The sequence below is a fragment of the Halyomorpha halys genome, unplaced genomic scaffold (assembly GCF_000696795.3).
Source record: "Halyomorpha halys isolate HHAL.00 unplaced genomic scaffold, Hhal_1.1 Scaffold301.1, whole genome shotgun sequence".
Classification (NCBI taxonomy): domain Eukaryota; kingdom Metazoa; phylum Arthropoda; class Insecta; order Hemiptera; family Pentatomidae; genus Halyomorpha; species Halyomorpha halys.
Window position 1 is genome coordinate 452,569 of NW_027112712.1, and position 12,587 is coordinate 465,155.

The window sequence follows — 12,587 nt, forward strand, 5'->3', positions numbered from 1 at the left end:
ATCCATCATAAAACAGACAAACAAAACCTATCTCAAGCCTATTCCCAAATAGTTAATTTATTAAAGCACCCATAATTTATTTTATTTTATCTACCATTGTCAATTTTCGATTTTATTTTTTATAAATTTTTTCTTTATTCTTATTAATTTTTATTCATAATTTTTTGACCTCTTTCACTGTTTTCAATCTAATACTATCTAATTCCATGATTATCAATCAATTTAATTTTTTTTACTATTCAATTATCAGTTATCAATTTTTTATCATTTATGATTCAATTCAATATTTTGTATAATTCCAAATTTGTTTGTATACTATTCCTTTTCAATTTTATGTTTCTCTAAATGTTGTTGTCATCTCTTTTGGTCTATAGCCCTGATGAAGACCTGAAAGTCAGGTCGAAACGTCAGCATTAAATAAATAAATATGGTTTTGTTTACTTATGTTGTTCTTTGCTGACCACACCCCCGACAAACTTCTCCAATCAAAGTAACATCAAATAAGCCACCTAGAAGCTAATTAATTTAAACATAATAATTTTTGTCCATTCAAAATTATAAGTGAAGGAACAAGTGGAGTCATACATTATACTTTAATTTAGTTGGTTCTTATAATTATTTCTTTTGTTTGGGTTCATGTGTATCTTTGGGTAGATTTTACATAGTAATATTATGATTTTTAAAATAGGGTAAAAAAACACTAATCCAAACTAATTAAAACAAATGGATTTAACATTACCAACTTTGTAAATAAAAAATCAATCTAAAAACAAAATTCATAATTTAAAAATATTGTTACAATATTCATTATTCATGGTATTTTTCAGTTGGACATTTGGCTGTGTCCAATTATCAATCACCTAATGTTGAAAGGTGGTTATTGCAGTATTTTAGTAGAAGGTAAATACTACAAATTAATGTACTAAAAATACTGAATTTACACGATTCGTCAGGATGAACTGTTTATTTGTTTACATGAGCCTACCAAGTTTAAGCTTAAGTTGAATGCTGAGAAGACTAAGGCAATTGTAATAGGATTCAATCACCTCCTGAAAACTATTCATCATATTCCAACCTTATTCCTAAACAACGATCTAATACAATTCCATCCATACGTTAAAAACCTTGGTATACTATTGACCAAACTCTCTCCTGGAAAAACCATGTCCCCGATGTTTCCCATCGTACCTTTTTTTTTTTTTAATTCTTTTTTTTTTTTTTAAATCCCCATCCCTTGCCTTTTCTGGCATACGGGGTGCGGGAGCAGTGGGGTAGTGCACTGGGGATTGCGCATGCCACTGCTCCTAAAGATAAAAAAAAAAAAAAGAATTGGTGATCTTAGGGAGCAGTGGCATGCACAATCCCAGTGCACTACCCCATTGTGAAATGAGTTGGGCGCACCACCTCCTTCCATCCGTAAATGAACTCCCTGAAGAAGGGATAATTCTCTTCTTCAATCAAACAGGGGAAGTTAGACTCGGCGAGGGTGAAAATCCCGGTCTTTCTCGACAGCCTAGCTCGGTGTCCTGCCATGGCGGAGCAATCTACTATTACGTGTTCTGCTGTTTCAGGAACTCCACACGTGGGGCACCGGGGGTCGATGTTCTTTCCAAAGCTCTGCAGCTTTCCCCGAAACCCCCCGTGTCCTGTTAGGATCTGTGAGACCCAATAGTCTGGGAGGACCCATTTAGCCTTCAATCTAGAAAGGACGGTAGGGAAGAATTTTCTCAAAGTAGCGTCCTTGCTATCTGGCTTGCTACCCACCGTCCATTCCACTCCAGTATTGAGTCCTCCCACAACATATTCTTTCATAAGTTTGGAGTCTCGCCGATTCTCTCTCGGAGCTCCTCCGGTAGTCCCTGCCTCTTTACTTCATATTTAAGGAGCATCCCTCCGGCCAGCACCTGCACCGCCTCATGTGACACCGTTCTGTATGTCTTCGTGACCCTCAGCAGAGCCAATCTGTGTATGGTGGCCAGTTTTCTGTTCTGTGTTTGCGTGAGGTTTCGGCTCCACGCAGGGGATGCGTACCTCAGAATACCCAAGATCACACCTTTATATATGGTCATCGTTGCGGGGTATCTGAGGCCCCAAAATGCACCCCCTATCCTACCTAATCCATTGAGTGACAGTGTCACCCTGTCCTTTAGATACACCAGGTGAGAAGTGGCATCGAATCTTCTTCTTATCCTCACACCAATATATGTCACCTCCTCACCCGGTCTAACCCTCTCTCCTTGGATATCCAGGGTGATAGGATGAGCCCTGTCTGTGGAGCCTCTTATGAGTATGGCCTGAGTCTTGGCTGCTGCCATACTCAACTTCCTCTTCACGCACCACTCTCCTACGAGACTGGCACACCTCTCCGCTTCTGTCTTTAGTCTGGATCTGCTGTTCTTGGACACGATGACTGCCAGGTCGTCGACGTAGGCCGTGGCAAGGAACCCCTTGTCCTCTAGTTCCCCCAGCAACTCATCGAATACTAGCTTCCACAGAGCTGGTCCTAGCACCGAACCCTGCGGACATCCTCTTTTGATTTTTTTCTCGACCTCGTAGTAGTTACCCCTGATCCTGACACTCCTGTTATTGAGGTAACTACCTAGGAGGGAGTATAGATTACATAGGTCGGTACATGGTGGGTATAACGTGGTGCGTCTAACCATTCCATCATCTGCACTATCCTGAGACGGATCATCCCTAGGGTATGTATAATCTAGATAAATCTTGGCAGCCTCCTCCAAGGTGGTTGCCTAGGCACCTCTCAATCTAATAGTCGTCATCACTTGTAATGGCTTAACCTTTCCCAGCGCCACCCTGTACGGGATTCCCCAGGGATTCTTTTCTGATTCCTCTACAATAAATTCGTCCCAGGACTTCTACTTCTGGCAACGCACTCTGTTTCGGTATACCCTATACCTATGCTTAGATTCTTCTCAAAGTGCAGGCCTCCTCTCGTCGTTTCTGTACTCCTGGTACCTACGCCTGGCCCTGTAGTATTCTTTTTTTAACTGCGTTAGAGTCAGCGTCCACCATGGGACCGGACGTACTCTCGCCCTTCCGTGTTGGATATAGTGATACTCACAGCTTCAGTGATGGCGCCCATAAGCATTGCCACTCTGTGGTCAATCTCGGGCTCCTCATCTATCAAGGTCATCTCCTCCCATTCTATCAGCTAGTATTCCCTCCAATTCACTGGAAAACCCTCTCCAGTTTGCTGATCGGGTCACAAGGCCCTTTTTTACTTCTGGGGCACCACCTTCCTCCTCCACCACACCGAAGGCTATGACCTGCTGGACAGAGCTCGTGTCTGACCATAGGGTCCAGTCTGCAATACGCTTTGCTATGGGAGCCGTGGCAAATGTCACATGTATCCCCTCTGTATAACTCTGGCCCCACGCTCCAACAAATGTGGGACCAAAAGGCTCGTTCATAATAACCAGCTGACACCTCCCCATGAATTCTTCTACCAACCTCCCTCTAGCGTCTGTGCAAACAGAACTCCAGGCCGTGCTCCATGAATTGGTGTCGGAACAGACTATCACGCTTTTATACTTTAGCGCGACAGCCTTCACAGCAGCTATATTATTATCCTACATTGATATTTACATTCGCCTGTCGTGGCGGCATATATGCTGAAACCAGAGGGAAGGCAACTCTGCCCCACCCGACATAACATGCCGCCTGATCTGCTGTGGTGAATTGCTTCAATTCCATTACGTCGAGGGCAGGGTTAACGACAACAATCACTGCTCTAGGCCTCCTCTCGCCATTGTCTAGACCAACCACCCTCGACGTATTTCCAAAACTCGTGACCACATTCTTTCGACAACAAGGCTCTTAAATAGCCAAGATGTCAGCACTTCAGGCGAGTTCTCAATTCGTCCGCGACCACTCGTCTTCGGCCCATATTGACCTGCAGGATATGTAGCCTGCGCATACCAGGTCTTCTTCGCCTGCTTGACCATCATCTCCAGATGTACCGGCCATTCCCTGCTGCCCGCACAATGTCTGAGATCTTTCCCTACTCTGCCACTCGCCTTGCAATTTCTACAACACGAGGGTTCACCCTTCTTCTTTTCAGGACACTCCTTAACTTTCTACCCAGTCCCTGGGCACCACCTGCACGCCACCTCCTTTATACAGGCTTTGGCAGAGTGTCCATATTCTTGGCACCGAAGGCAGAGCAAGGGGTCCAGGTAATCTCTGATGCTCAGGCTCCGCTAACATCCCTCGCAGACAGGGTCATCAGGGCGAGTCTCATTTTCCCATCGTACCTTCACCCTAAAGCCTTTAAATTATCTTCGTCACCTACTTCCTTTTGAAACCCGTAGGCTCCTGGTTACTTCCTTAATATTCCCCCACTTTGATTATTGATGTTTACAGGGGTATCTTGGAGGATCTCGAAGCAAAATTAAAACGGATAAATAATTGCTTTGTATGATTCATCTTTGGGGTCCCCACCGACGCCTCTGTAACCTGATTTTATGAAGTGGCTTTACTCCTCCTTCCATCGTAAATATTTTCTTGCTTCCTTCTTCTACCAAGTTATCTAATCTCGCCGTCCATCGTACATCTCTGATATCCTTCAATTTAAATCCTCATTGCATTCCCGCTCATGGCCTTCAGACTTATATGTAATTGGCTATCGAACCACAGCCTTCGGTAGATCTTTCCTCATCCGTTCCTCTTCCCTATGGAATTCTATTCCCTCCTTTATTTGTAGTTCTAATACCCTTCTAATCTTCAAATCTCATATCTTCGACTACCTTCTGTCCACCCAATTCCGAAGAATAACAATTGGAAGTTTCAAAAAAGCTTTATATATTTTCTGTATTTTATGTCTCAGATTTTCGTTTATAATAGTAAATATTTACAGTAGCAGAGATGGTATCTTTTCATTTGATGTTTTTTTAGTTTAATTATATTTGATTTTTTATAATTTATTTTTACTTTTTATTTATAATCAGAAGTCATTTTCTGACATGTTTTATATATGACATGTGGTTTCATTTTATTTGTTCAATCATTATTTTACATATTCTGTTAATTATTGTTGTATATTTGTATCTTTTCAAATTCATTGTTTTATTTTATTTTATGACATTTTGTAATTTCATCTCTACCCTAAGGCTCTAAAACCTAATTTTGAGGCCTTTATATTATTCTAAAGGGATCAATCCCAGAATAAATAAAGATTATTATTATTATTATTACCATAGAACTAACTGCCTCTCCAACCAGAAACCAGGTAGAAGACAAGAATGTGGCGACATGAAGGCACTACTAAAGGAAAATTTTGAATTTTTTTAAGAAATGAAAAAAAAATTAATATTTTCCATTGTACTAATGAATTTTTAATCTAAATCCATTTTTGATTTCTAGCACAAATTTATTTCTAATTGATTTTTAATTTTCCCAGATTAAAATTTTCAGAACAGAAACTATTTAATTTTTTCTTCTTTAATTTATGTTTTGGTCAAATTTCCATAATTACTAGATCATGATCTGCCCCACACTCTGCCTAGCGATAAGATCTCATGCTAACTATACTAATTCGCCATCTATGTCATAACAAGAAATTATCAATTTGATTTCAGGTTTGCGAATCCAGTGATGTCCAGGTGTATTTGTGAATATCATGTTTAAATATAGGTACTTTTGATTATTAGGTTTTTCAAGATGTCAAAGATTATTAGTTGTATTTCATTGTTATTATATTCGGGTAAACTTTCTATACCATTTATTGGATAATATACTTTCTCTCTTACAACCTTATAATTTTAAACTTAATTATCTAGACATATAATGTCTTCATAAATATATGTGCTATGTTAAATCTAAAATAAACTGGTAAAGCAATAGGATTTTAAAATATATCTTAAACAAGAGTTAATTATATAATCCAAAGGTTGGAGAGATTTTTTAGTTAATTAAAATACAAAGAGTACAAAAATTCATCTATTGGCAATTCTAAAACAATGCATACTGAAAACAAATGTGTGGACACAGCACAAGCATCCTTTGATTTGTGGCCATAAACTGACACCTGACAGATTGGCCACAAATTGAGGCCAATTTGTACCTAAATCTAAATAACTTGTCCACATACTTGCACATGCACAAATTTCCCATTGTTAGGCAAACGTGAAGAGACTTTAAAAAAAAAAATCTATCCATCAGTATCTGAGAAATGCCATGGTTGGCACATTTTTTTTTCTTTGATTTTTAGAGTCTGTATATCTTGAAACATAATACATCAAATTTTGAAGGGGATTAACCTCCTTTTTTCATTTTTGATTACAAAGTTTGATTAGTGAACATAATAAATAAAAAAGAAGTTTGTTGATCGAATTAAATAAATTAGAAATTTTCGGGGAGATATTTATTTCCTACTGATGTCCCACGTTCACAAAAAAAATTGACACCTCAGAATTTTATTCAAATTCAACATTACTACAACTGGTGAAAAGCTGAATTTTCATTCTACTAACTCGCACTAACATCCTTTATATTTTATACCTAAATAAAGAAAAGCTTCACAAACATTTTATTTTATACTTGTCTATAAACATATTACATATCTATTCTATATATTTTGATGTGATATATTTTTTTTTACAGAATAAGTAACTTAATGTATTTATTACGAATGCATAATTTGAACAGCAAGATAAACATCAATATAAAAATTTTTACCCCAAAACTTAACAATTTGCCAAAGTAATATCTATGAGAGCTCTAAACTAAAAGTCATAATAAATGTCTTGAAACAAGTCAAATTGCCTCTTTTTACTGGATAAACAAGAACTAAAAAATTTATTAAATTATTATCCAATTTTCATTTTTTTTTATAACATTGATGCTAGAGTTGAGGTTAGACCTCTAGGAATGTATTTTATAATCTTAAGAAAATAAATAATGAAACTGTTCATAATACCAAAATTTATTATTATCGGATATTGTTTGATCAATTTATTGATTTATTTTTGTTGTGTAACTGAGTACAGTAAGATGTTGAATAATAATTTGATTTTAAACGCTATAATTTTTGTAGTATTTTATTTTTAATGTTTAACATTTGAACAGTATTACACTTTTTTATATTCAATTTCATTTTTCATCTCAAAAATAGCATGAAACCTACTAATGAACAATCAATTGAGTTGGGCAAATGTTTTGAGATTATGACTAGTTGGTTCTCAAATTTTCATTCAATGTAGTAAGATATGTCTTTTTGAGATAAATAAATATACCAAGGTTCCAATTTACCTTACAAACAAAACAAATATTTTATTTATAATTTCTAACCTGGTTGAGAGATGAGACGCTTGAATGTAAGTATAATAAAGTGAATAATACACTGACGATATTCATCTGAAAAATAACACGCACAGATAAATATAATAATTAATTAAAAAAACAATGTTTCAATTCATAATTAAAGTTAAAAATATGAAATTAATACATATATGAAAATCATAAATAAAATAAAGCTACATAACTCCTTTACTAAGACAATTTTATTTTTATTTTTTAATTAAGCCATAAAAAATAAATAACCAAAATAAAGTACTTCATTATTACATGCATAAGGGCACTAGTAAATTCCATGTGTGCTTAAAAAATACTAATGACAACTACCCGGAAAAGCCAACGAAGTCCCCTGCTATTAATTTAAAACAAACAGAAAAATGTAGAGCTCTGATTCATACTGATTATAAAAACACTTTTAAAACCAAAATCCATTCAAATAAATAAAATAAAACATTTATTACACAATAATAATAATAAAGTTAACTAAATATAGATAAATAAATGGCTAGAATACAACTTTTTAAATTAGTGAGGGAATATATAAATATAATGGGAAAATAATAATCATATACTAATCAAGAGCACTGAAAGGTTTTAGTTTTGAAACAGAATGAAGCCTTAGTACAAATCAGATCCAATTATAATTGATTCTATTTATGATATTATTATAATAATATATGAACACTATTAATGATATATATTTAAGAGTTTATTAGTAACTTGCTATTGATTATTCTAAAATACATTGTTAGGTCATGTGCCAAAGAATCAAATATTTAAAAAATAATGTGGAGATTAAAAAGAAAATTTCATAATCACAACTATTACACATAAAAAATCAAATTCAAGACACAATATTACTAAAAGGAAATGAGTCTAAATAAAATATGAAGCAGATGATCAGGTCTTCACTCAAGGAGGAAAAAAGAATAGTAATAATTATTTATTTATTTTGTGCTCATGTTTCGACCTACGTTGTAGATCTTCAACATGGCTACAATAAAAAGATAAAAGGGTAGAGTTAATGTAAATGTAAAAGAATGATATAAAACATATAATAGAAAAAAAATTATACCACTCTTTTACCCTAACATTATTAACTCTACCTTCTATCTTTTTATTGTATCCCTGATGAGACCTACAACATAGGTTCTAATGTCAGTAGATAATAAATAAATAGTTATAACTATTTTTTCTTCCTTCTTGACTGCAGCCTGACTATCTCCTTCAAATTAACTAACAGTCAATCATCCAGATATATAAATATATATTTAAATAAAATTAAATGTTTAAATACACATAACAGTTTAATATAACAATAAAATTTTAAACAAAAACTTATAGTCAAAACCATATTTAAAAATGATATGGCATCCAATTAACCCTATATATTATTCTACATAAGCAAATTAGTATAAAACATAACACTGCTGTAAGATATAACTTACTACAAAAACATTTCAATATACAATATACGTTAACTAAAACCCATACCTTAATAAAATATGAGATTTAAAAAACATAAGTATCTATTCTATCAGAGGACAATAATTGTATATAGAACCTCCGTTATCAAAAGCAAAATATCGCTTGAAATACAAATGAAAGGAAGTCAATGCAGCCTTCTCAAATGCTTCTACAAAGAGCTGCGACCTGGCAACGAAGTAAGAGGTTATTGTAAAATGAAACTATCTAAAGTGATGGCCAGGTATACTAGATAATGTAGTTATAGTACAATACATACAAAAAAACAGAAATGAATTTACAATTTCATAAATTTTTTTTATTTAAATAAGTTTGAGAATTATTACGGAAAAATTTGTATTTAGAATTAAAATTTTCATAAAAATTACAGTTAAAACCACAATAAATTTCAATAAGATTGAGCGTTTCTTATTAACGTTTTTATTTACATACTCTAGTAATCTCTATGGAAAAGTAAACTCCACCTTTTTGAATGCAGGCACTGAATTGTGGGAAGATCGTTGATTGACCATGTGTAATTAATAAAAGGAAGATGGTCCGGGTACTAACCTACTTATTTACTATTTCAGTCATTTTGACCGCACCCGGTCCATCTTCTTTTTATTATCACTGAATTACGGTTTGGCTGGATTGAAGCAACAACCTCTTGGGCTGGAATAACTAAAAGTATGACGCGAAATTATAATTCCACCCCTGGATTATAATTTCTGAGAAAGGTCGCTGAAATATTCCAACGTTCAAGCGCCCGTTTCAGTTATAGTCAGAACACTGTGGCTGAGGTTACCCCTTGGTACCATGCAGGCTGTCCTCATGACCATTGGCACTACGGATCTGGAGATACCAGCAGACATTGTTGACAAACTAATGAAGTAGATTTGTCCTGAGATAAACGTACTGTGAACCCAAGTGATAGCAGTTTCTAGCAGAAAATAAAATACATCCAATGCTGACCATGCTCTACTATGATTCGACTATGTATCTCCTAATTAAATGGTTTAATTATCGGAAATTGGCATATACAAGAACAAGTGCAGTGCATAAATACATTATTCTCTTAAATTAAAAAGTATAGCGGAATTTCCACGACCCGAAAATATCTGTCAGCTGCGTTCGGTTGTTAGCTAGTTCATTACTTAGTGTATCAGGCAGGTAAAAAAATAAACGGTGCCGCAGACCACTGGCTTAGTTTCAACTTAATTCCTTACTAAACAGACGCTCTAAATTACCACTCAGATAGAAACTTAACGCCTAAAATTATTTACTTCCATCCAAATGAACTTACTCCTAATTTATGGACTTGCTAAAAAGATACAGTTTTAAAAAATACAAACCTTTCAATCATAAGTTTTAAGACTAGCAACGAACTCACCACTCTGTATTTTAAACGAAACCATTCACACCGACCTACGCATTCCGACTGCAACTAACCTTTTTCGTATGACTTACAAACAGCTTCACGACAAATTACAGGAACAATTCAATACATTTGTACGACAAATGACATCCCTGACGTAACTCGGCTTAAGAAATCTAAAAATGAGTTTGAATATTTTTTTTTTATAATTATAAATTTGGTCTTCGATTTTTTTTTTTCAGAAATTACAAAAAAAAAAACATTATTCTCAAGATGACGTCACTAATTTACACGAAACTACAAGCAATGGTACAAAATCTACCTTCGTAAAAAAAATAGAACCCAAGATATAAAATAAAACATACGAGAAATTTTTCTTGATTTGTAACTGTTTTTCCAATCACATGAAAGCATTAAATTAAAAAATATTCATACTGGTTGAAAGGGCTGAAATTCAGTTTTCTAACGGTTATAATTACGTTGGATTAGGATAACGTTAGTGCTCCAAAAATTTATAATTTTTGATTTGTATGAAAAAATCGATAAAATCTTAAATACTAATAAAATTTATTGGTATATAATATTCTTTAAATACATGTAGAGTAAAGATGGCATATGATAGCATAAACAATTTCTAAAATTATGTAAAATATTTTTTCCTCGGCTCCTAGGGTGGAAGAACCCTAATAGTTTTTTACCTAGTATCACCACAAAATGTTTCAACGAAATCGGTGATTTCACAAGCGTAGTAAAACCGCCCCTTGTCTAAGCCTACCTAGAGGCAAATTTTCTTTTTAAAATGAAATCTACACCAGTACAGCTCCTCTATACATACCTCTGGATTTTAATGAGTCAGTATTTTGGCGTCCACAAAGACTAAGCCGCCACAGAGTGGTAGTTCTTTCTTGCTCTCGATGAACCAGACCTTAGGTTTGTGGGTTAAAACCCGCATACTTTGCTGAAGACAAAGTATTGTGCTGGTATTTGACTAAGAAAATAATAGTGTTACATTTTGGCTAAGAGTAAAGAAAGCTTTTTGTACTTTAACACTAAAACTTTTAAAAATCGTATTCCATTTTTTTCTTGCAGTAAATATTTTAAACAAAATGTTTCGATCTAGTTTAGTGATTAAAAAGAAACTAAAAACAGCGTAATCTTAAATAATACCATGGTTTGAGATAATTTGTCCTGAAACAAGCCCAACAATCATGTAGAAATATTATTATATTGTATTAATCATGTATTCTATTATTATGAATTTTGGTATAGTATTGGTATTTGCTGGGGGGAACAAGTCCGGCAAGTGGGCTTTTGGGTCCTTTTTGCCAACCCCTGACGGCTACCTACCCACCTAGGTTGCCGCCGCATACTAATCAAGGTGGGAGTGTCAAGATTCATTCTTCGGGACCGCCGAAAAATGAATATTTAACTGCCCCAGGTGGGAATCTAACACACAACGTTCCGAACCTAGCGCACTGGGACCTGCGCCCCAACCCGCACGGCCGTCACGTCCCTTTTGGTATAGTAGCGTTGTATTATAAAAGGTATGACGGACCCTGTGAAACACCCAAAACAGGTGTAGGGAGCTCGAGCTTAGGCTTAATGGCAGAGTGTGTATACAGATATAATGTCATGTATCGACACACTTAGGGCACATGGCGCATCTCATTGGATTTAATGCCCACTGCAGAGAGAGGAGGTAGAGATTCGTTTTCCTCAAATTTATCGGACCTGGCAGGGCCAGTAGTGGAACTGCCCCAGGTAAACTTTCGGAACTCACTTGCCACACTTGTAGAAGATATAAGCGATGATGAATTACAACAGGGGGGTGGGGGAATGAGTAGCAAAAATGGTGGTGATGTTCCCAGACCCCAGACCCGAAGGAGAGACACTAGAGGATCGGGCGCGCAGAGAAGATGGCGTCGCGCTATCAACCGGGCCGTAGCACAACTTAAGGGCATTGGGAGTCTTCCGGGCTTATCAACCATGGTCGATAACAGAGCTCGGAGGGATCCGGACCATCAATGAGGGCTGAGAAGAGGCCTGAGATCAGTTCTCGGGAGACCGAAGGTCAATGGGGTACCTCCAGCTCTGTTGTTAAGGACCGGAGCCTTTCGGGACCTGGAACAACCAGGAGAGTTGTAATTAGGCGGGTGAGGAGGTCCCTACGATTTTTGGGAGGCATAGGCTTCCTGATAAACTACTAATTAAGGAAGGCTTTTGTTAAGATACATACGTGGAGGAGGCCTTCTCTAAGGTCTGAGAGATGGGCTGTGGCTGGTGAGGCCATGGAGGTGGAAATCGTTACATTAACCTCTCACGGCGGTCCAGTCACAAGTGGATCAGGAGGGCTGGTGGCAGGCGGATCTGGAGGACTGGCTGCTGGTGGACCCAAAAAGGTGCTCCGCGGCGGGTGCTGGGGTACAGTGTTATT

The 12,587-nt window shown here is 36.1% G+C and overlaps 1 protein-coding gene across 3 annotated transcripts in view; it reads right to left on the reverse strand.

Moving 5' to 3' along the window:
- Window positions 1-8,966, reverse strand: part of LOC106680967 (calmegin) — a 61,222-nt gene extending 52,256 nt beyond the window's left edge. The window contains exons 1-2 of one of the 3 annotated variants that reach the window (XM_014421027.3): window positions 8,809-8,966; window positions 7,309-7,374 (exon numbers count right to left, since the gene is read on the reverse strand). In XM_014421027.3, coding sequence (XP_014276513.1) covers window positions 7,309-7,374 — 66 coding nt within the window. In that variant the 5' untranslated portion in view covers window positions 8,809-8,966. Of the gene's footprint in view, window positions 1-7,308; window positions 7,375-7,584; window positions 7,686-8,808 lie in introns of those variants that run through there. The other 2 variants (XM_067050506.1, XM_067050507.1) reach the window with 2 other exon arrangements.
- Window positions 8,967-12,587: the final 3,621 nt, after the last annotated feature.